The sequence below is a fragment of the Rhinolophus sinicus genome, linkage group LG06, assembly GCF_036562045.2.
Source record: "Rhinolophus sinicus isolate RSC01 linkage group LG06, ASM3656204v1, whole genome shotgun sequence".
Classification (NCBI taxonomy): Eukaryota; Metazoa; Chordata; class Mammalia; order Chiroptera; family Rhinolophidae; genus Rhinolophus; species Rhinolophus sinicus.
The window spans coordinates 74,386,029-74,410,986 of NC_133756.1; the positions used below are offsets into that span (position 1 = coordinate 74,386,029).

General features: G+C 41.2%; 1 protein-coding gene, 1 long non-coding RNA gene and 1 other non-coding gene across 6 annotated transcripts in view; 1 reads left to right on the top strand and 2 right to left on the bottom strand.

The window, feature by feature from the left end:
* Positions 1-1,541: 1,541 nt before the first annotated feature.
* On the bottom strand, positions 1,542-1,615 carry TRNAI-UAU (transfer RNA isoleucine (anticodon UAU)). The gene has a single exon. It is a non-coding gene; the product is annotated as a tRNA-Ile (tRNA).
* A 2,981-nt stretch (positions 1,616-4,596) lies between these two features.
* On the bottom strand, positions 4,597-23,502 carry LOC141572159 (uncharacterized). The gene is made up of 3 exons (XR_012497340.1): positions 23,381-23,502; positions 8,555-8,632; positions 4,597-5,076 (listed from the first exon to the last, which is right to left on the bottom strand). It is a non-coding gene; the product is annotated as an uncharacterized LOC141572159 (long non-coding RNA).
* ECI2 (enoyl-CoA delta isomerase 2) overlaps positions 23,041-24,958 on the top strand; it is a 36,550-nt gene continuing 34,632 nt past the window's right edge. Inside the window, exon 1 of one of the 4 annotated variants that reach the window (XM_019752360.2) lies at positions 23,041-23,199. In XM_019752360.2, coding sequence (XP_019607919.2) covers positions 23,144-23,199 — 56 coding nt within the window. In that variant the 5' untranslated portion in view covers positions 23,041-23,143. Of the gene's footprint in view, positions 23,200-23,409; positions 23,546-24,958 lie in introns of those variants that run through there. The other 3 variants (XM_019752362.2, XM_019752363.2, XM_019752366.2) reach the window with 3 other exon arrangements.

Here is a 24,958-nt window from a genome sequence, read left to right on the forward strand (position 1 = left end):
TGCCTTAAATTGTTACAGGTCTTTCAGCCAGTGAATGTCTGGCTGGCTTTTGAGTAGCACTGCATAGGTTGGGCCCCCTTCTGGCTCAAAGGTCTCTTTAAGTTTTCAGCTCGAACATAAAAAGTCAAAACTAAAACCAGACTCAGATAGTGGTCATGTGCTAGTAAAAGTGTAAGCGCATCATCAAAGGCTACTACAGAAACATAGGTTGAGACCAAGGACTGAGTTAACAGCAGACAGCGCTAATCTGGATGAGGCTGATGTGACCATCTGCACCCAAGGGCAGGCTGAGATGAGGTGATAAGTCTCATAAAGAGTCAAGCAAAGGAAAGGTGGCATAGTACGAAAGGCACAGGTCTCTGAACTGAGTGTCTAACAGCCCCTCCTTTGATGGTCTTTAAATAATCCAGGCTGTCTATAGCCTCCACCATGACTCTAATAAATCAGATTTATAAAGCCATCTGCTTAGAAATGTCAAGTACTGCTGGAGTGACAACACCCACTGTGCACATCAACTTATTGCTCCATAATGCAGGCCAGTTTTCTATCATAAGCAAGAGTGCTTGTCTTCCAGTTCTCACTGACTCATGGTGGCTGGGTACCCCACAGATTAGGACATTGCCTTTGTCAGAACTTTTTTGTTTGTGGATGAGAATATCTTTAGCTATTACTCAGGAATTTTGTTATTTATTATAAATTATTTATTAAATAATTAAGAATTTATTGGAAAGCACTAGAATGCCTCACGTGATACAAAGAAGGGTTGACCAGCAGTCTCTAAGAAAAATGGGGATGTATTTGGCCTCAGGAACAATTGGAATCAGAGTCCCCTGGACTCTTCCTCTCTATCTGTGCTTCTCTTCAGTAGCCTTCTCTCTCCCTCATTGCTGGATAACTTTCTCCATGGGGCAAGAAACAAGGATGCCAACTCGTGAGTCCTACATCTTGCTGCTCTTACCTCCACAAACACTCTATGTTTCACTGACAATTCAAAACATTCAGGGGGAGGACACCCAGAGGCTCAGTGTGGCAGTGTACCCACCTGAACAATAACTTGTGGTCAAGTGGATGGGGGCTCCACGTAGCCCACCATGACATGGAGTGACTATGGGAGGCAAGGAAGAGAACTCTATGAATATACATTCTTGGCAGCTCCCAGGAGAACCACAGAGTGAGAGTAAAGGAGCAGCCATTCCCAAAGGAAGGGAAGGGGCTAGGTGCCCCATAACAGAGATGTCCGATGCAAGTTCAGACAGTCCTTCCCCTGGGTAACTCCTATTTTCTGTCAAGACTCAGCTCAAGATAACTTTCTCTGTCCCCCAGACTGAATGAAGTGCCCTGCCTAGGTACTTTCCAGCCCCCAGCACATATATCTGCCTCTACACTGAGTTTCTGATCAATAGCCTGACCCCCCCACCCGAGACTGTGCCTTTCTTTTCTTTTTAAAAAAATTTTTATTGGGGAAGAGTGTGCTTTTCCAGGACCCATTAGCTCCAAGTCAAGTCATTGTTTTTAATTTAGTTGTGCAGGGCACAGCTCATTGGCCCATGTAGGAATCAAACCCACGACCTTGGTGTTATAAGCACAGCGCTCTAACCAACTGAGCCAACTGGCCAGCCCATCAGCAGCTCAGCTCCAAGTCAAGCTGTTGTTTTTCCCTCTGGTTGTGGAGGGTGCAGCTCACTGGCCCATGTGGGAATCGAACAGTGACCTTAGTGTTATGAGCACTGTGCTCTAACCAACTAAGCCAACCAGCCCCCCAAGACTATGCTTTTCTTGAGAATAGAACTGGGGCCATACATCTTTGCATTTCTAATACCTAACCCAGTTCCTGGCACATGATATGCTTTCTGTAAAAATATGTTGACTAACACGTCAAAAAAACATTGAAAAATAAAGGCTAATACAGTGGTGATGGGAGAGAGGCTACAAACCAAGAAACCATAAAACAACTTTTGAGCCATTTGGTGCAGAAGAAAAGACAGTTGAGAATATCCTGAGGGCATAATCTCATGCCAGTGCAGAGCTACGAAGGGTATTCACAGAACCATCAAGAAGTGGCTGAATTTGGTTCAGTTTATGTTGTTTAGAGAATAGAATTTATATATGTAATTTATATATATATTTATAATTTTATATATATGTATATTCATAATTTATATACACGTATATTTTAAGGTTTTCATTAAAAATGGTAAAAAAAATCCATTTTCTTCATTTCTGTAAAATTATGCTTACCTCATTCTCTGCTTTATTTTTAATTAAGGAATACAAAATGCACTTACCACTTGCCAATTATGAAGCAGAGACAGTGCTAGGAACCAGGGTTATAAAGACATTCACAGCCTGCTGAGGCCAGTCAAGGCCTTTGAGAGCAGAGGACACAGGGCTCCAGGTCAGGCTGGGGGATCTGGAAGCTTCCAGAGACAGCACTGTAGAGGGTGAGAGGATGTTGACTTGGGTTATTTGGTTGCAAGCAAAGAATCTGACTCTGGCCAACTCAAGCAAAATGGGACCCTATTTGAAAGACCCAACAAAGAGAGGCTCAGAAAGGAGGAGTCAGAGAACATCCAGGGGCCTAGGGATCCAGCCAGCAAGGACCTGCTGACCATGTGTCAGAGCTTCTGAGCTGGGTAAAGGGGCTCCTAGCATTTCTTATCCTTCTTTGTGTCACTTCAGTCACATTTTCAAGTCCTGAGATGAAGGTCCAGGGACCCAGCCTGAGTCACTCACGCTCCCCTTGGCCAGGGGGGGTCAGCACCTGTAACTGGCAGCTCCACAATCCTGCACATAGTGACAATTCAGTTCTCGAACTCATCCTAGAAAAAGTGCTACATACCTCATTGCTGAATATCATTATGGTCACCTTTGAAGCACTCCCCTTGGGAAGCTATGCACTGATGCCAGCCCCTAGTCCATCCTTCAAAGCAATTTTGGAACTCTTTTTCTGGAGTGGCCATCAGAGCTGTCGTCGTATTACCTTTGATGTCCTGAATGTCATCAAAATGTCTCCCTTTCAATATTTCTTTTATCTTCAGGTAAAGAAAGAAGTCATTGGGAACCAGATCAGGTGAATAGGGAGAGTGTTCCAATACAGTATTTGTTTATTGGCTAAAAACTCCCTCACAGACAGTGCAGTGTGAGCTGGTGCATTGTCGTGATGCAAGAGTCATGAATTGTTGGTGAAAAGTTCAGGTCGTTTTCGTCTGACTTTTTCACGCGGCCTTTTTAGCACTTCCAAATAGTAAACTTGGTTAACTGTTTGTTCAGTTGGTACAAATTCATAATGAATAATCCTTCTCATATCAAAAAAAAGGTTAGCAACATTGTTTTGACTCTTGATTAGGACTGAGGGAACTTTTCTTGTTGTGGAGAACTGGCTGACTTCCCTTGTGCACTTTGACACTTTGTTTCAGGGTCGTATTGGTACACCCATGTTTCATCACCAGGGATAACATGGCCCAAAACATCATCTTGCCTCTCCAAAAGGTCTTGGCAAACTTTGATTCTCCTTTGCTTTTGTTCATCGGTGAGCTCCTTCGGGACCATTTTTGCACACACCTCTCTCATGCCAAGATTTTCAGTTAAGATTTTCTTAACTGTTTCTCTATTGATATTTACTTGGTCTGCTATGCTTCTCACAGTCAGCTGATTTTGATGCACAATTCAATGAATTTTTGCAATGTTTTTGTCAGTTCTATTGGTTACTAGCCACCCTTGCCTCTCTTCATCAGTGACGCATTCTCTCCCCTCAGGAAAATGTTTAATCCATTTGTACACTGCCATTTTCTTCATGGCATTATCCCCATAAACTTGGACTAACATGTCCCTGATTTCACTTCCACTCTTGCCAAGTTTAACAAGAAAGTTAATGTTTGTTCGTTGCTCTAAGTCAAGCTCAGACATCTTGCAACAGCACACAAAACCATGCAACAACAATAATGAACACCACTCAGCAAGACACCACCACACATCGACAGGGACACAGCTGTGAGACATTGATATACCACAGTTATCATATCTTACCGAGCTGTTGTACAGTCCTGCCAATGGAAGTATACGGTGGCAAGTTCGCAAACTTAATTGTCATACCTCGTACAGCTGAAATTAGCTAAGTGAGGAGGAAGGGGAGAGTTTGGCAATTTTATGGAGATACAGTTGCTTGTGTTATTGGAACAAAAGGTCAATATTGGAAGTAACAAGATTGAGCAAGAGGAGTGGGCAAAGGCTGATTCTCAAGAACTTTCAGGGCCAAATCACAATCTGCTTTATCCCAACAGACTGGAGAGGTTCCAGAAACTACTGGTAGGTTTGAGGCAGGACGTGACTTCATGGGGTTTGTAGTTTTTTTAAAAATCCCTGGCAGAGATGGAACTGGCTGGGAAGGGACCACCTGAAGCGAGATGGGTGAAAAGTGATGAGGAGCACAGTGTGAGTTAGGGGTGGGGGACCAAGAACAACTGAAGAGACAGAATCCCAGGACTTGATGGTTGAACTTGGGAACCAGAGGTGGGGAGTCAAGGATAATAACAGGAATTCTGGCTTTCTGACTAAATGTGTGGTGACAGGGGACAAAGGTAAAGAAGTAGCAGGAGTCCCAGGAGCATTAAAAAAAAAAAGTGAGTTCAGTTTTGGACATGTTCAGTCTGAGGGTGTTATGAGACTTCCCAGGGTCTTAAAACCCCAAATGTATGCTCCCCCCAAATATAAATGAACAATAACAAAAATGACACTATTCCTTTGTTCACTTATTCATCAAACATTTATTAACCACCTATAATGTGCAGGGATTGGGAATATAACACTTAGCACAATCCCTACGTTTAAGAACAGCAGAGATAAGCTAACAAAGGAATACAGCACAGTGAGATAATGTGCTACAATTAAGTACAGTAGAGAGCTAAAGTAAATTTCCTCTTTTACTCTTTGACCTAAAGTCAGACCTAGGTGGAAGAACGATTGATTTTAAATCTTTTTTTAATGATGACTTTAAATATTATGGTACTTCTGAAGTCATTTTTCTTACGATCCCCAAACTGTGTATTTTCAACTCTCCAGAGCTCTTCTATTTTCACACTGTGAAGACATAAAATTATTTTAAAAGAAAGAATTATTCCTCCATAATTCATTTTAGTTTGTTTCAATTGAATAAGTATATTTACATTCATATATATATATGTGTGTGTATATATATATATGATGTGATATATATATATATATCACATTGATGAACACCCAGTAACAGAAGAGAGTTTGCAAATAGCTGCACTAAACAACAAATTGGTGAAAAGATAACTTGATAGGAAGCCAAGCTGTGAAATGAACCCCAGTCACTGTCATGACTGCCATATGCCCTGCCACCAGAGCAGCTGTGGGAGTGTATCCTAGGCAGGAAATCTGGGAACTCCTCTTTGGTCCCCCCACCTCCTTCCTCTTGCTGTTCTCCAGTCCTGACCCAGAGGATAATTTCTGGGGTCTTTACAGACTCACACATCCCTGCAGTCACCTGTTTTTGAGAAATGATGGTGCCAAACTCATCCTGGGAAATGTACTATGAAAATATCTCTTCAACCATGAGGCATGTTGTGAAGAGCAGAAGGCAAAGGTGAAAGGAGAGCCTTTCTAGCTTCCCCAGATTCGGGAGTGGTACATGCTCTTGGTCGGAGGCTTGCTGTTCTCTTCCAGGAGGCACACAACTGTCTAAGTGGTGTCCAACTGGTAACCACTAAACACATCTTTTTTTTTTTTAATTGAGGAATATTGGGGTACAGTGTGTTTTTCCAGGACCCATCAGTTCCATGTCAAGTCATTGTTTTCAATCTAATTGTGGAGGGCACATCTCATCTCCAGGTCAAGTTGTTGTTTTCAATCTAGTGGGGAGGGCGCAGCTCACTGGCCTATGTGGGGATCAAACCAGCGACCTTGGTGTTATGAGCACTGCGCTCTAACCACTGGACAAACTGGTCACCCCCTAAACACATCTTCTAAACATTTCCCTGGTACCTTGCTGTGATGCTTAATTTTATGTCAACTTGACTGGATGGTACCTAGATATTTTGTCAAACATTATTCTCAATGTTTCTGTGAAGAAGTTTTTGGATGAATTTAACGGGTAAATCAATAGATTTTGAGTAAAGCAGATTGCCCTTCATAATGTGGGTGGGCCTCATCCAATCAGTTGAAGACCTGAATAGAAGAGAGACTGACCTCCGAGCAAGAAGGAATTCTGCCAACAAACCACCTTCGGACTCAGACTGCAACTCTTTCTTGGGCCTCCAGCTTCTGGGCCACCCTGCAGATCTTGGATTTACTAAGCTTCTATAATCACATGAGTATGAGCCAATTCCTTAAATTTCTCTCTGTCTCTCTCCAGGAGAGATATAGATAAAGATATAGATATAGATATATAATATATAGATATAGATATAGATATAGATATAGATATAGATATAGATATAGATATAGATATAACCTCCTATTGGTAATATACTTGGATTCTCTTTAGCAGCGTTGTCCAGATATTTTGCTCCCAGGACCTACAGTCAGTACTGACTGCTCTTATTTCTGCATGATTCCTGGAACCTGCCACTTTATGGATCAGAAAGAAATGTTCAAATAAGTTGAGCGGCAACAGTAAGCCCCTCCCTCAGGCTTTCTGTGACCCTTCTCTACCCTCCCATCCCGTACCCACCTCAATCCACCTCTGAGAATCGGGGCTTTCTAACCATGCTGCATTTCATTTGAGAAAGTGGCAAGGGGAGACCATGCCAAAAAGTTCCAGTCCAACCCAGAGCATCTATAACGGATCAATGAGTGTGTCGGCCCCTTGCCCCTTCCACATTTTTCAGCATTTATTGAGCACCTACTGTGACCCTGCTGATGTTGGAACAATTAATACAGCCATTAATAAAACAGCTGCTTCCCCCAGGGAGACAGAATTTTGTGTTGCTTTTCTTATTCTTCCTCACAACAGGAAACATCATCCAGACATGAGAATTTCAACCATTTTTAATCCTTTTAGGAGCCATTTACAGGGAAAGCTATAGAAGGAAAAGCTATAAATCATCAATTGGGGACTGAATTTTGACATCCCCTTGCCTTCAAGTAGCTATACTCAGGTACATAATGCAATTTAAGTGCTGAAGAACCAGGGGCATTTTAAAAGATAAATGGGGCAGCATTTTTAGAGATGGTAGTTAAATGCACCTCTGTCTACTCCCTGAACTGCTGACAAAAATTTTAGGTTCTTGAAGGTGCAGGTTAATCTCTTACAGTGCAAAGGTTTTTAAAACATGTAAGACATTTTGGAGTTTGTTTCTTTGTGGGTTTTTTTAAGTGTAGTCAAAATAGAGCATTAGGAGGGAATTGCAGGCTTCCTTTTGCAGCGGTAAATGTGGTTCAACACTTTTGTTCCCAGTGGAAGACACTGTAGAAGTGTGTAACTGTTCACACTGTTGTCACCAGGGACTTCTGTGACTTCTGTCCACTGATTTGGGAGGGGTGGGGAAAGGGAGGGCACGGAATAACTGGCCTTTTGTTTTGATGTAGGTGGTTGTGGTGCTTTTCCTCTTGGCATTAAATAGGTCAAACCACCATAGAATCTATTGATATCAAAAACAAGTACCCCCAAGTGTGTAATTGATTTGAATGCATCATTATCAATGAGGGCAGGAGTTGCGGGGGCAAGAAATGGGAATTTGACAGATTCCAAAAGCACTTTGTGTTACTTATGTGTATTTCCTTAGCATTTCTGAATGGTAGTGATATCCTAGCTTTAGAGCTGTTTGCTGAACGCGTATTTTCATAGCCCCATTGTCCCAGGAACTTTTAGGCCTGGATTAGGGCTCAAGAGTATTCACTTCTCTCTTCCCACACTGCCTTTGTACAGAGATGTTCATTGTCCCCAACTTCCTGACCTGTGTCCCAAGGAGTCTTTCTAAAAGAACAGCACCAATTCTGTTCCCTGTGTCTGGAGGTGATTGACTAACCCTCTGTTAGGGATGCTATAGAGATGGAGAAGATTGGGTCTTTGGTTAGAAGACCAAAGTCCCTCTTAGGTCTAGGATTCCATCACTCATACAATCACTTGGCAATGCCAGCAAATCAGAACTCCATAATGCCGCATAAGAAGCATTTCTTGGGGATATGCCCCTGAGAGAAGGCTCAATCCAAGCAGCAGTTAGTTTTCACCACCAGCCTGGGGCAAGCGTTGCTGCTTTAGCCGGCCCCTTCCTCTAACCTCCACACCTGCATCCATTCTTCCTCCAAGGCCTTTGTCAGCACTGTAATTTCATACTTATTAGTATGTTTACTTCATCAATGTCTGCCTCCTTTTCTTTCCTGGAAGCTATAAAGGGCTGAGAGCAGGATTGGTTGTGTCTCCAGGACTTTGCACAGACTGGGAGCTCAATGGTTGAATGAAGAGCCACATGAATGTCTGCCTTGGCGCCATCACTTCTCACAGGTGAAAGCCATCTGCAGGCCTATGTGTCTTTGTGCCCATTTTACATTTAGTGAGCACCCCCAGCTTTATGCATCTCAACTTCGCACTTACAGGAGAGCTCCGGGGTTCTAGAGCAGCAGTGTTCCATTCTTTGAGCAAGCTTCATTCCAGCAAACTATACTTTATGACCTGTCAAAACAGAAGACTAGTCTTGGGCCAGTTCCATCACACTGTGACTGCCGTGCCTCGGGCTGCCACTTGCATTCAAGAGAGAATTCTTATGTCTGCAGTAGACACACAATCCTCTCCATTTTTTATTAAAATCCATCACAACACTGCCACTTTTGTAACACTTCCAAAATTCCTGAAATGGTGACTCTGTCCTAAGGGACTGCATAAACCTTTGTAGCCCCGGGGGCAGAAGAATGGAAGCCATTTACCAGGGACACTGGACAATGTGGAGGGTCAGGTGTACACCCAGAATTACCCAATGTTAGTTATGACATGACCTACTGTGACCTTTGATAGGTTCTTTCTTCACTAGTTGGCTTTAGTTTCCTCTTCAGGAAAGAGAGGTTTGGTCAGAGAGGTGTCTCAGGTCTCTTCCACTCCTGAAAATATGTAATTATGCCAGAGACATGTGCCCTGAAAGCAACCCCATCCAAGATAAAGTTACTAGCTAAGCCCAGTTTTAGAAACTCTGTTGGACACCTACTTTAGTAGCTATATCTTGAGATCCAAAGAAACCAAAATATGATAGGAGCTTTCACCTAGTTTCCTAAAATTCTCCTTAAAATGAAATAGCTGGGCTGGCCCGGTGGCTCAGGCAGTTGGAGCTCCATGCTCCTAACTCCGAAGGCTGTCGGTTCGATTCCCACATGGGCCAGTGGGCTCTCAACCACAAGGTTGCCGGTTCGACTCCTTGAGTCCCACAAGGGATGGTGGGCTGCACCCCCTGCAACTAAAATTGAACACAGCACCTTGAGCTGAGCTGCTGCTGAGCTCCCAGATGGCTCAGTTGGTTGGAGTGCGTCCTCTCAACCACAAGGTTGCCAGTTCGACTCCCCCAAGGGATGGTGGGCTGCGCCCCCTGCAACTAACAATGGGAACTGGACCTGGAGCTGAGCTGCGCCCTCCACAACTAAGACTGAAAGGACAACAACTTGAAGCTGAATGGCACCCTCCACAACTAAGATTGAAAGGACAACTTGACTTGGGAAAAAGTCCTGGAAGTACACACTGTTCCCCAATAAAGTCCTGTTCCCCTTCCCCAATAAAATAAATTTTTAAAAAATGCAATAGCGAGTCTCTCATGGACATATGTCGACCAGGGCCTACTGGAATTACTTCTCCAAATGATATCAATCAAGTGGAGCCTTGTCTATTTTTAATTTAACATTTGTAGTTTTGAGTTTTGTCAAGAACTTCTAAAGGTCTATGTGACATGGAACCATGGGTCATTTTTCTGGTGCCCTATTTTAGTAGCTGCTACAGAGTGAGCCACTTGCCAATATATGGGTCAGCCAACCTCCAGCCCCCACACGCAGAGGTGGCTTGGTTTTTCTAGTTCCTCTTAGAATATTCAGCAACCACCACTAAGTGATAAAAAAAAATTCACTTCTTTGACAAAAACAGCCCCTCAAAAGGGCCAAGTGCTTATGTTGGTGACGGAAGTTGAAAAAAGGAAGTATAAGTGTGAAAAAATAATGATACTTCCAGAAGGTGGAAGTTATAGCCAATTACAGTATGGTCACAGCTCTCTGGTCTCTGAGAGGAATGGACCCACTGCAAGTCCTGCTGTGAAACATGACAGTGTGACTCAGGGCACTCTTCCAGTGAAGGCACCAGCCAGGGCCAAAGCTGCTTGCGGAGGGCACAGAAAAACTTTGGTGGTTACATTTTGGAGTTGTTTTACTATATTGTAGAGGAGAAATTATAGTGTATAGCAGAAGTCAACAAGCTTTTACTATAAAGGACCAGATAGCAGCTATTTAAGGCTTTGTGGCTATGTACTCTGTTATAAGCTCAATTGCGCCCCCACTAAATGCATATGTTGAAGTCCTAACTACCTGTACCTAAGAATGTGACTGTATTTAGAGATAGGGTCTTTGAAGAGGTGATTAAGTTAAAATGAGGTCATGAGGGTGGACCATAATCCAATAGGACTGGTGTCCCTATAAGCAGAGATTTGCGCACGCGCACACACGCCCCAAGGGGCAACCATGTGAAGACACAAGAAGAAGATGGCTATCGACAAGCCAAGGAGGAAACCAATCCTGCTGACATCTTGATCTCAACTTCCAGCCTCCAGAACAGTGAGAAAATAATTTTTTGTTGTTTAAACCACCCCGTGTAGTAGTTTGTCATGGCAGCCCTAACAACCTAATGCACAATCTCTGTTGCAACTACGTATTCAACTCTGCCTTTACAGAGCAAAAGTCACCACAGACAATAAATAAACAAATGTTGTGACTGGGTTCCAATGAAACTTTATTTACAGAAATGAGTGGGAGCCATACTTTGCCAATCCCTGATCTAGTCTGAGCCACAGTGATCCCTGGGAATGTCATTAGTTAGTTATGCAATATGTAAAATTATAGGCTCAGTGAGTAAAGTAAAATAAAAGAACAACTTCAAGGCCTTAGATATCACTACACCTAACACCCATATTTTATTTATATCCGGTTTGCTTCTGGGAAAAATATAGTGATTTTTCTCCTAATTGCACTTGAGAAGGTATCATATGGTTTTCAGCAAAAATAATAATTCTAAATTGTTTTCTTTTTAATTAGTAATGAGTGCTGTTTGTAAATAGGAAAAGCAGACCTAGTACCATAGCATACTGCAGCAAAAACACTGCCTGTTAGCCTCTCTGCTGTGGAGCCTCTTTATAGTAGAGCTAGGCTCTCAACAAGGTATTTCAGTAAATAGTGTCCTTTGGGTAGAGTTCAAGATCATTGACTCACCGACTTTTGTCTGTACAATAAGATGACTGGGCAAATGCTCTCCTACATAAATACTCTAACATTTATGATTCTTCTTATTGAATCAACACACAGAACAACAAAAGGAACCAAGGAATATATGAAAAATGTTTCTCTCGTAACACAGATGAAACAATCCATGAATAATTGAAAACAGTACATGTTTAAGCACTGTGCTCTACATTGTAGTTCTCATGGCCTTGTAGACACAATGAGAATCCAGAGACAGGATAGATGAAAGAGGACTGAAGATCACATTGGAGAAAATACCAGGGTGATACTTTAGTCAGTGAAAGACGGGTGGGACTTCAACAGTGGAAGGAGGAAAGCATTTTAGATGTGAGGATACATGGATGAGGGCTTACAAGGCTTGTAGAAATAGGTAACAGGTTGGCTGGTACTACCTATATTCAGAAAGACATGGAAGCTAAAACAATGGTTCTTAATTGCTACTAGTGGGAGAAGAGGCAGGTGAGCAAAATAAGCTAGGAAGTTTTCTAAAATACACATGCCACCTCAACTCCTCCAACCAGAACATAACAAAAGAAGGAATGATTTGATAGACCTTCCCAGGTGATTCTGATGCCCCCACCCCAACATTGACGGGTGAAAGGCCAGTGATTTTCAAAGAGTAGCCCCCATGCATTAGCATTACCTAGTAACTTATTGGAAATACAAATGTGCACACCCCAATTCTGACTTACTGGGATAGAAATTAGGCAATCTGTGTTTTAAGAAGCCCCCAAGTGAATCTGATACATGGTAAAATCTGAGAACCCTAGGCAGGAGGCCAGTTCTTTTCTACTTTGGCTGTACAGTAAGGTCACTTGGGGAGCTTTTATAGATTTAATTGTTCTGGGGTGGGGTTCCAGCATGTATTTTTAAAAATCTCCCCAGATGATGTGCATACAGGGTTGAGAACCCCTGAGCAAGATAGTTGAGCCAAATCTACAATGTGGAAAATAATCAAGGCAAACATAATGTCCCCACTGTAGGTAAGAATAGGCATACCTTGTTTTATTGCTCTTCGCTTTATTGAACATCACAGATGTTGTGTTTTTCAAATTGAAAGCAAGATCCTCCATAGGCAAAAAGATTACAACTCATTTTATTGCGGTGGTCTGGAACTGAACCACAATATCACCAAGGTATGCCAGTACTCAAATACTAGTACATGGATGTATATAGCAGCACTGTTCGTCATAGCCAAATGGTGGAAAAAACACAAATGTTCATTAACAGATAAATAAATAAATTGTGGTATATACAGATAGTGGAATATTAGTCAGCCATAAAAATGAATGGAATATTGATACATGCTATAATGTGGATGAACCTTGACAACATTATACTAAGTGAAAGAAGCCACTCACAAAAGGCCACATATTGTGTGTTTCCATTTATATGAAATATCCAGGATAGATAAAGCCACAGAGACCAAAAACAGATTGGTGGTTGCTTAATGGGTTTTTCTTTCAGGGTGATGAAAATGTTTTGAAGCTAGACAGTGGTAATGGTTTACAACACTGTGAATGTACTAAATGCCACTAAACCATACACTTTAAAGTGGTTAATTTTATGTTTTATAAATTTCACTTCAATAAAAAAATATATGGATTAAAAAATATATAAACCCTTCTTAATAACAGAACACAGTGAAAAGGCTCTTGGATGTATGGTTTCGCTGCCAACACTGCAGTGTGGATCTGGGCTGTTGATTTTCCCCATATACTCCTGTCACCACTCTCTCCACATCAAGCAGTAAGCCTGGCTTTGTCTCTTTCAGGTTAAAGTCTAAGAAATAATATGGACTTCCAGTCAAGATGGTGACCTCCTCCCATGACCACATCAAAATTACAACTAAATTATACAACAACCATCATTGAGAACCACCTGAAGACCAGCTGAACAGAAGTCCAATAACTAAGGAAATAAAGAAGAAGCCATTTAGACTGGTAGGAGGGGCGGAGACACAGAACGGACAGGTCCTACACACATGGTGTGGCAATTAAGAATCAGGAGGGATGTCTCAGATGCAAAAATCCCCTGTGAGGAGTGAGGGGTCCCAGTCCCACACCAGGCTCTCCAGCTGAAGGCACCATTACTGGAAAGAGGAGTCCCCATAATATCTGGCTGTGAAAACCAGCAGAGATTACATCCAAGTGAAATGGAGGGCTGCTAGAGTACCAGGTATTCCCCTTAAGGGGCCTGTGTATGGACTTGCTCACTCACAGACTCACTCACTCTGAACTCAAATGCAGCACAGCAGCTCAGAAAAATTCCAGGGACATATAGGGAGGAACTGAATTGACTAGCTTCAGGGCAAAAGCTAGAGGGGCAAGGTTCAGGGTAGCCTTCTCCAGGGCAGAAGCTTTGGCATGCACCATTGCTCCCTTGTTGAACTCTCCTGACACCCAGCCAGCCCAGTGCAGGTAGGTGCCAAATCTGAGCTCTCCATTAAACTGGATAATATCATTCACCCCACCATGGTGATTCCCTGAGATCCTGTCCCATCCAACTCAAAACCTGGTCCAAGCCACTTTTGCACAGGAGTGGCCTGCCTTGGTTTGCACTGCAGATTTTGTTACAATCTCTTAAAGGTCCACAAACCCCAAACAAGCAGCAGTTGCCCTTGGTGTGTCTTATTGCTAAGTAGACCCAAGCCTGGCACAAGCAGCAACCAGTCTGAACTCGCATTGTGATATCCATCAGGTGGCCACAAGCCTAGCATAAGCTGTGGCCAGTGTTGGCTTGGAATGTATCTGCAACTAAGTGGCCACAAGCCGAGCAAAAGGAGCACCTGGCCTTAACACACATTGTGGTTCCCACCAAAAAATCCCAAGTGCAAAATTAGTGGCAGCTGGCCCTGGTTCACAGCACAGCCTCTCCCAAGCACCTCCAAGCCACAGTGGAAACCCACTACAGATAATTTTGTAGCTCCCATCAGGCAGCCTCATGATGGGCACAAACAGCAGTTGAACTTGACCTACACCAGAGCTCTTCCCAAGAGGCTACAGAACCAAAACACGCAGTAGCCATTTTCAGACTGTACCATAGCATCATCTAACCAGCTCCACAAATGACAAACCCAAACCCAGCAACAGAGCCCTCCTAAAGCAACTCTTGCTCCATGGCGTCAGCCCCCTCACAATAGGTTGTCGCTGTAGTTATGGCCAGGCCTCACAGCAAGTCAGTCTGAGGGTCAGTCCCATGCACTGAGGTGCCAACAGCAATCAAGGCTCAACTACAACAGAGGGGCACACACAATCCATACAAGGAACACCCCTGGAGTACCCGGCTCAAGTGACCAGGGAGACTGCACCACAGGGTCCCACAGAATACCTCCTACATAGGCCACCCGTATAAGGCCAAGACTAGCAGACATAGCAGATCTACCTAATACATAGAAATAAACAGAGGAAGGCGGCCAAAAGAAAGAGACTAAAGGACATGTCCCAAATGAACAAAAAAAACAAAACTCCAGAAAAATAACTAAGTAAGAAGGAAGGCAAGCAATCTACCAGACACAGAGTTCAAAACACTAGTTATAAGGATGGTTAATGAACTTAGGAAAAGAAGAGATGAATTCAGTGAGAACTTACACAGAAAGATAGAAACCACAAAAAAAGAAGCAGTTAGAAATAAAGAATACAATAACTGAAATAAAAAATACATTAGATTAAAAAACCAGCAGGTTAGATGAAGAATAGGAATGAACTAGATTTGGAAGACAAGGTAACAGAAAATACCCAATTGGAACTGCAAAAAGAAAAAAGAAGCTTTTTTTAATGAGGATAGTTTAAGGGACCTCAGGGACAACATCAAGCATAACAACATTTCCATGATATGGGTACCTGAAGGAGAAGACAGTGAACAAGGGATTGAAAACCTATTTGAAGAAATAATGACAGAAAACTTCCCTAACCTGGTGAAGGAAATAGACAAACAAGTCTAGGAAGTACAGAGAGACCTGAACAAGATGCACCTGAACAGAGACTGACACCAAGACACATCATAATTAAAATGCCAAAGGTTAAAGACAAACAGAGACTCTTAAAAGCAATTAGTTACCTACAAGAGAGCTTCCATAAGACTGTCAGCTGATTTCTCAACAGAAACTTTGCAGGTCAGAAGGGATTGGCAGGAAATATTCAAAGTGATGAAAAGCAAGGACCTACAACTGAGCAAGACTATCATTTAGAATTGGAGGAGAAATAAAGAGCTTCCCAGGCAAGAAAAAGCTAAAGGAGTTCATCACCATCAAAACAGTATTACAAGAAAGGGACAAAGAAGGAGGAGGAGGAGGAGGAAAAGATAAAAAATATGAATAACAAAATGTCAACAACACATACTTATCAATAACTACTTTAAATGTAAATGCATTAAATGCTCCAATCCAAAGACATAGGGTGGCTGAATGGATAAGAAAACAAGATCTATACATATGCTGCCTACAAGAGACCTACTTCAGATTGAGAGACACACACAAACTGAAAATAAAGGGATGGAAAAAGATATTTCATGCAAATGGAAACACAAAAAACTAGCACAGCAATATTTATATAAGACAAAGTAGACTTTAAAACAAAGGGTATAATAAGAGACAACGAAGGACACTACATAATGATACAGGAATCCATCCAACAAGAGAATATAACCTTTGTAAACATTTACACACCCAACGTAGGAGCACCTGAATATATAAAGCAAATATCGACTGAAATAAAGGGAGAGAGCAACAGTAATACAGTCATACCATAGTAAGGGACTATAACTGTTGTCACGCAGCAGCCTATCCGTCTGTCCCCTCGTACCTACCCCTAAAGAAAGGAGAGTCTGTGAGATGGATCCTTTCAGGGACTTGGCTTCCCCTTTGTACTTACACCTTATGTCTCCCTGTTTGGCCCCAAAGGATGGCTGGTTAGTCAATGACAGATAAGATTCCTCAAGGAAGGAACAACCTAAGCCAGGCACAGTCACATAGGGGCCGTCAGGAGAACTTACGGGGTTGATAGAGGTGGGCATAGACCCCCACCTTCTCCTGGCTAAGGAGAGCTTCTGCCTCTGTGGCTATATTCCTTCCCACAACCTGCTTGGGAAGAGATTCAATGATGTGATAACATCAGTTCTCCATCTATTCATATCAGTAAGTTTCAGCATAAAGGTTTTGTCCCTTGGGGAGGTACATACAACAATTACTAAGACATCCTGTGACTTTCGGTTCATACAACAATTACTAAGACATCCTGTGACTTTTGGTTCTTGCTGCTTGCAGGCAAGGGTGATTGGTTTGAATCAATTTCCTAGTATAATGTATGAAATTCACAGACCGTGGAGAAAACAATGTTACTTCCTTGTGTGAACATCAATAAAAGCCACAATGTGGCCCGATACAGGGCTCTCAGTCCTTTGAGGCTGTGAGACCCTTGGCCCCTAGTGCATAAATCTCTTGACTTCAGTTTCTTTCTTAACCTTTCGCCGCCCCTTCTCATTCTCTCACTGCCCATGTCATGCTGGACACGACATTTAACATCCCATTGACATCAATAAATAGGTTATCCAGGCAAAGTCAACAAGGAAACAGCAATCTTAAATGACACATCAGATGCATTTAATGGATAGCTTCAGAACACTTCACCCCAAAGCAGAGGAATATACATTCTTTTCAAGCATACATGAAACATTTTCGAGGATAGACTACACGTTAGATCACAAAACAAGTGTCAATAAATTTAGAAGATTGAAATCATACCAAACACCTTCTCCAATCACAATAGTATGAAACTAGAATTCAATTACAAGAAGGAAACTGAAAAACATACAAACACAAGGAGGCTAAATAACATGCTACAAAACAATGAATGGGTTAACAACAAAATCAAGGAAAAATTAAAAGATACCTTGAGACAAACTATAATGAAAACAAAATGACCCAAACATCTATGGGATACAGCCAAAGCAGTTCTAAAAAAGAAATTCATAGCAATACAGGCCTACCTCAAGAAACAAGAAAAATCCCAAATAAACAATTTAATCTTACACCTAAAGGAACTAGAAAAAGAAAAACAAACAAAGCCCAAAGTGAGTAGAAGGAAGGAAATAATAAATATTAGACCAAAAATAAATGAAATAGAGTCTAGAAAAACAATACAAAAGGTCAATGAAACCAAGAGCTGGTTCTTTGAAAAGATAAACAAAATTGATAAACCTTTAACCAGATTCATTAAGAAAAAAAGAGAGAGGACTCAAATAAATAAAGACAAAACTGAAAGAGGAGAAGTTACAACTGACACCACAGAAATACAAATGATCATAAGAAAATATTATGAAAAATTATATGCACAAATTGGACAACCTCAAAAAAATGGATAAATTCATAGAAACATACAGTCTTCCATAACTGAATCAAAAATAAAAAGAAAATCTGAACTACTAATGAAATTGAATCAGTAATAAAAAAAAAAAAAAAACTACCAAGAAATAAAAGTCCTGGACCAAATGGCTACAGGTGAATTTTACCAAATATTCAAATAAGAACTAACACCTATCCTTCTCAAACTATTCTAAAAAATTCAAGAGGAGGATAGGCTCCCAAGCTTTAACACCCTAGAGAAGTGTTAGGAGGCTAGCATTACCCTGATTCCAAACAAGTAAAGACATTACAAAAGAAGAAAATTATAGACTAATATCCATGATGAACACAGATGCAAAAATCCTCAACAAAGTATTAGCAAACCAAATCCAGCAATACATCAAAACAATTGTACACAACGATCAAGTGGGATTTATTCCATAGAGGCAAAGTTGGTTCAATATCTGCAAATCAATTAATGTGATACACCACATAAACAAAATGAAGAATAAGAATCATATAGTCATATCAATAGATGCAGTAAAAGCATTTGACAAAATCCAGCCTTCATTTATGACAAAAATTCTCAGCAAAATGGGAATAGAGGGAACAGAGCTCAACATAATAAAGGCCATATATGGCAAAGCCACAGCTAATATCATACTCAACAGTGAAAAGCTAAAAGCATTTTCCTTAAGATCAGGAACAAGACAAGGATGTCCATTTTCACCACTTCTATTCAACATAGTATTGGAAGTCCTAGCTACAACAATGAGACAAGAAAAAGAAATAAAAGGTATCCAAATTGGAAAGGAAGAAGTAAAACTGTGATTATTTGCAGATGACATGATACTCTGTAGAGAGAACCCTAGAGTCCACTAAAAAACTATTCAAACTGATAAATGAATTCAGTACAGTAGCAGGATACAAAATTAATATTCAGAAATGAGTTGCATTTTTATACATGAATAATGAACTATCAGAAAGAGAAATTAAGAAAACAATCACATTTATAATTATATAAAAAAAAGCCTACGAATAAATTTAATCAAGGTAAAAGACTTGCACTCAGAAAATTATAAGACATTGAAGAAAGAAATTGAAGAAGACACAAACAAATGGAAGCATATACCATGCTCATGGATAGGAAGAATTAACATCATTAAAATGTCCATAACCCAAAGCAATCTATAGAGTCAGTGCAACCTATATCAAAATACCAATGATATTTTTCACTGAATCAGAGTAAATAATCCTAAAATTTATATAGAACCACAAAAGACCCTGAATAGCCACAGCGATCTCGAGAAAGAACAACAAAGTTGGAGGTATCACGATACCTGATATGAAAGTACACTACAAGGTTATAATAAAAAAGAAAGGAAGGAAGGAAGGAAGGAAGGAAGGAAGGAAGGAAGGAAGGAAGGAAGGAAAGAAGGAAGGGAAAAAAAGCATGGTACTGGCATAAACACAGACACATAGATCAATAGGACAGAATAGAAAGCTCAGAAATAAACCCATGCCTATATGGTCAATGAATCTATGAAAAAGGAAGTAAGAACATACAATGGCGTAGAGACAGTCACTTCAATAAATGGTGTTGGGAAAAGTGGACAGATACAGGCAAATAATGAAACTAGACCACTTTCTTACACTACATACAAGAATAAACTCAAAATGGATTAAAGACTTAAATGTAAGATTTGAAACCATAAAAGTCCTGGAAGAAAACATAGGCAATAAACTCTCTGATATTGCTCTAGTTATATTTTTTCTGAATATATCTCTTTAAGCAAAGGAAACATGAACAAACAAACAAACAAACAAACAAACAAATGGGACTACATTAAACTAAAAAGTTTCTGCACAGCAAAGGAAACCATCAACAAATAAAATAACAACCTACTAAATGGGAGAAGAGGAGCAGCTGGATGGCTCAGTTGGTTAGAGCGTGACCTCTCACCATGGGCTGAGCCCCCTGTAATTAAGATTGAAAACGGCCACTGTACTTGGAGCTAAGTTGTGCCCTCCACAACCAGATTGAAGGAAAACAACTTGGAGCTGATGGGCCCCGGAGAAACACACTGTTCCCCAATATTCCCCAATTAAAAAAAAAAAGTGAATGTACTTAATGCCACTGAACTATAAAAACCACAATTTTAAAATAAATAAATAAATAATAAATGGAAGACATCTGCCAATGATTCATCTGATAAGGGGTTAATATTCAAAATGTAAAAGAACTCATACAACTTAACACCAAAAAACCAAACAATCCAATTAAAAAATGGGCAGAGAACCTGAATAGACATTTCTCCAGAGGACATACAGATGGCCAAGAGACATATGAAAAGATGCTCAATGTCTCCAATCGTCAGAGAATTAAATTAAACCACAGTGACATATCACAGCACAGCTGTCAGAATGGCTATCATCAATAAATCAACAAACACATGTTGGTGAGGATGTGGAAAAAAGGGAACACTTGTGCACTGTTGGTGGGATTCCAAATTGGTGCAGCCACTGTGAAAAACAGTATGGACATTCCTCAAAACATTAAAAATAGAACTATCTTATGACCCAGCAATTCCACTTCTGGGTATTTATTGAAAGAAATCCAAAACACTAATTCGAAAAGTTATATGCATTCCTATGTTCATTGCAGGGTTATTTATAATAGCCAAAATATGGAAGCAACCTAAATGTTCATCAATAGACTATTAGATAAAGAAATTGTGGTACATTTATACAATGATGCATTACTCTACCATAGAAAATGAAATCTTACCATTTCAACATGGATGGACCTAGAGGGTATTATGCTAAGTGAAATAAGTCAGATAGAGAAAGATATAAACCATATGATCTCACTTATATATGGAATCTGAAGAAGAAAATAATAAAACTGAAACAGACTCAGATACAAAGAAGAAACTGATGGTTGCTGGATGAAAGGCGGTTGTGGGGCTTGGTAAAAAAAGAGAAGGGATTAAGAACTACAACTAGTAGTTTGGTATTTACAAATAGTCATGGGGATGTAAAGTACAGCGCAGGGAATAAGTCAATAATATTGTAATAACTACGAATGGTGCCAGGTAGGTACTAGACCTATCAAGGGGATCTCTTCGTAAATTATATAAATGCCTAACCACTATGCTGTACATCTGAAATTAATATAATATTGAATTTCAACTGTAATTATAAATAATAAAAATAGAAATTTTAAATAAGATTCATTTGGATTTTTTAGAATTTTTAATAAATAAAATCACACAGCATAAAAAATTTGAGATGTCAATTAGGCATCTTGATTGGTCAGAGTTCTGTAGGAACTGCCATCTAATGGATGGGTCTTTAGTAAATGACAACTGTTAAAGATGCAAATGATTTGTCCAACAGAAAAAAATTTGCCCCCAAATTTATGGTTTTATTACTCTGTAGGCTATTAGATGGTTTTGTATCTAACCTTGCAATCTATTCCAGCATTCTTTTTTACATTAACTATATAAACCAGTCTTTCAAATTCCTTTTTATGATCCTTCTGATTCCTTAGTTAATAAGTAAATCTTTGACACATGCTCCTTCTTTATTGTTTAAATTATTCTTTGATAAAGATAGCTAATTTCCCACACCCCACTTTTCTGTGTGAAACATAGTAGACATATGCCTGAGAAGAGTTCACTTGTATCATGAAAGGTTACACAATCCACATCTGTTTAACAGTGAGAGACTTTTAAAAAAGATTAATACTTTTTCTTTGAGTGGTGCTTCATCTTCTGGAGCCCAGTGGATCTTCCAGTATCTGCAATTTCTTTATTATCATTATTATGATTCTTATTATTAGTTTCAGGTGTACAAAACAATGTAATAGTTACACATTTCACCCCTCAGAAAGTGATAACCCCTCTCCCCCAATCTATTGCCCCTCTGGCATTGTATATAGCTGTTACAATTCCATTAACTATTCCCTATGCTGCACTCCATATCCCATGACTATATATATACATAATTATAGTTGACATACAATATTATTTAGCTTCAGCTTCAGGTATACGGTGCAGTGGTCAGGCATCTACACCGTCCATGAAGTGGTCTCCCTAACAAGACATGTGCCCATCTGACACCCTACAAAATCTTTACATTATTGATTATATACCCCAAACTGTTTTTCACATCCCTGTGGCAATACTGTAGTTACAAATTTATACTTTCTAATCCCTTCCCCTTCTCCCTCATCCCCACCCCCTCCCATCTAGCAACCATCAGTTTTTTCTCTATATCTGAGACTATTTCTTTTTACTTTGCACATTTATTCAGTTCTTTACATTCCACATATAAGTGAGCTCATATGGTATTTGTCTTCCTCCATCTTACTTATTTCACTTAGCATAATGTTCTCTAGGTCCATCTATATCGTTGCAAATGGTAAGATTTCATTCTTCTTTACAGCTGAGTAATACCCCATTGCATAAACGTACCACACACAGCTTCTTAATCCAGTCCTCTACCAATGGGCATTTCAGTTGTTTCCAAGTCTTGGCTATTATAAATAGCGCTGCAAGCAATTTCTGACTATATAGTCCCATTACCTCTGAGAGTCACCTAACTCAGCCTGGGAGGGGGTCAGGGTCTTTGAGAGACTCAGCTCAGCTTATCAACCATCACCCTGGAACATCTGAAGAAATATTCAGAGTAAGTCCAAATTGTTCTACTTGGTTTTCATCTTTGCCCACACCTACACCATTACCCAGATCTGCCTGATGAAGCATAAATCATAACGGAGCAAGGGATAATAAAATTTCTCGGGACTTCGACTCTGGGCACTGAGTTGAATCAGGACTCTGATCACTTCCAAGTCTTGAGTCTTTGGCAAAGCCACCAAATAAACATTTCTGCCCTTCAATTTCCACATCAGCAAAACGGGCAACGACCTGTTGCATTCCAGCCGAACCGCTTCCCGGAGTCCAGCCTCCCACGCGTGCAGGCCAAGCCCCGGACTCGCCCTGACCTACTGCATCCGGGTTCCTCTTCCTGCCTCGGGTACTCCTCGCCCTCGGGTCGGCCACCCCCGCTCTCCCCCTCCCCGCTCTCCCCTCCCCGCTCTCCCCCTCCCCGCTCTCCCCCTCCCTGCTCTCCCCCCTGCATTCCCCCCTGCATTCCCCCCTGCATTCCCCCTACTGTCCCCATTCCCGCCCACCGGCCCCGCCCCAGCCTCGCCAAGACTTGGCGCGTCCCAGTCCCTCCTCCCATCTCCGCCCCTCCCTGCCCTTGGGCCTTTCCTTCCGCCCCTGCGTGCCGGCCCCGCCCCCTGAGTTATACCCACGATCGACTGCCGGGCCCAGCTTTCGGGTCCCGGGAATCGCTATGATTGAGATTTCACGGAGACTAGCACGGCGTTGGTGGCTGAGCGCCGTCAAGAAGTAAGTGCTGAGCCCGGTGCCCAAGGTCGCCCATCGGACGCCGGTACCCTTGCGGGGGTCACCGCCCGCGGGAGTCGCCCTCTCTGTTATCTTGTCTCCTTAGCAACGGGGTTAGGCTTTCACGGTTTTCCTGCAAGTAGGAGCGAGTGGCATCACGTGACCTTCTGACCCGCGCACCCACCTCCTCTGCTGGGCCCGGAAGGGTCCGGCGGGCCGCGGCTGGAGGCCTGCGCTGCGGCGCTCTCTCCGCGCGTCCCCCTGGAGGCCTCTCGCGTCTCCCGCAGCCCGGAGTCTGCACGTCGCCACCCTGGTTGCTTCTCGGTTGCAAACCTGCTTTGCTAACGCGGTAGGACATCTACTCGTAACACTTTGCTTATTTCCTGAATGCTGTGGAAACGCAAGCCGTTATCATCAGTGTGGGGTTTGTTTGCTTTTTAGAAAATACTTCTGCTATAATGTTAAATGGCAGGATACGCAAACGATGTAAACACCAAAAAAACGAATCTCTGCGCAGGAAGCCACAAACACCTGGAACATGGTGGTTACCTTGAAGTGATGGAGTTATGAACGATTTTCCCGATATTGTATGTTAAACGGTCATGTTTTGTGAGTTTTAAAAAACTGACTTTATTTTAAAATAAGTAAGTTTGTACCATATATTGTGAGAACTTGCACATTTAGGCCTTCTGTGAACATTTTAAATTTTCCTTTCGTTTTTTACTTGGAACTTGCCAGGTACCAAATTCATGTAGGATGCAGTTTTTTTCAGGAAAAAGAAAGAAACCTAGTTCAATTATTTAATATAAACCTTATTGAAGACCAATTTTATTGAATTACACATTAGTAATTCAAGGTGTGAACTCTAAAGTTCTTCATACTCTGAAAGTTACATATTGCAAAGGGGGTGATAACATTTGCTAGGTTTGAGCTTTATTTGTAACTATTATTTTAATCATCTTTGATGTCATTAACTTTATTATTCGGGATCATCATTGTGAACATCCACTTTTTGCTTGTTGGCTCAATATCGTGTTTCCCTGAAAAGAAGACCTGGCCGGACAATCAGCTCTAATGTGTCTTTTGGAGCAAAAATTAATATAAGACCAGGTATATTATTTACTATAAAGACCCGGTCTTATAGTAAAATACGACCAGGTCTTATATTAATTTTTGCTCCAAAAGGTGCATTAGAGCTGATTGTCCAGCTAGGTCTTATTTTCAGGGAAACACAGTACTGTGCATGAATTTTCCCCTCCCCTCTGCTAACTGTGCTTAAAAATTTACCTGGCTGGCTGGTTAAAACATCCAGGATGAGGAGTGAGTCTGTGTCATTTCAGCAGGGCTTCCCCGACAAGCATCTCTCTACCTGGGAGGTAGATGTCCCCCAGGCAGGTACCCCACCTCACTAAGAACTGGATCTGTCTGGAATGCTAGCAACTGCTCATCTGTTTTTTTGTTTTAATTAGTTTCAGGTGTACAAAACAATAATAGTTAGACACTTATCATTTATACCCCTCACAAAGTGATAACCCCCTTCCCCCAATCTACTACCCGTCAGACATTGCATACAGCCATTACATTTCCACTGTGTCTATTCCTAATGCTGTATGCCACTTCTTGTGAGCATATATATATATATTAAATTATAGTTGACATTCATTATTATTCAGCTTAAGCTTCATGTGTACAGCACAGTGATCAAGCATCTATACCATCCCGGAAGGGGTCTCCCTAATAAGACAAGTGTCCATTAGATACC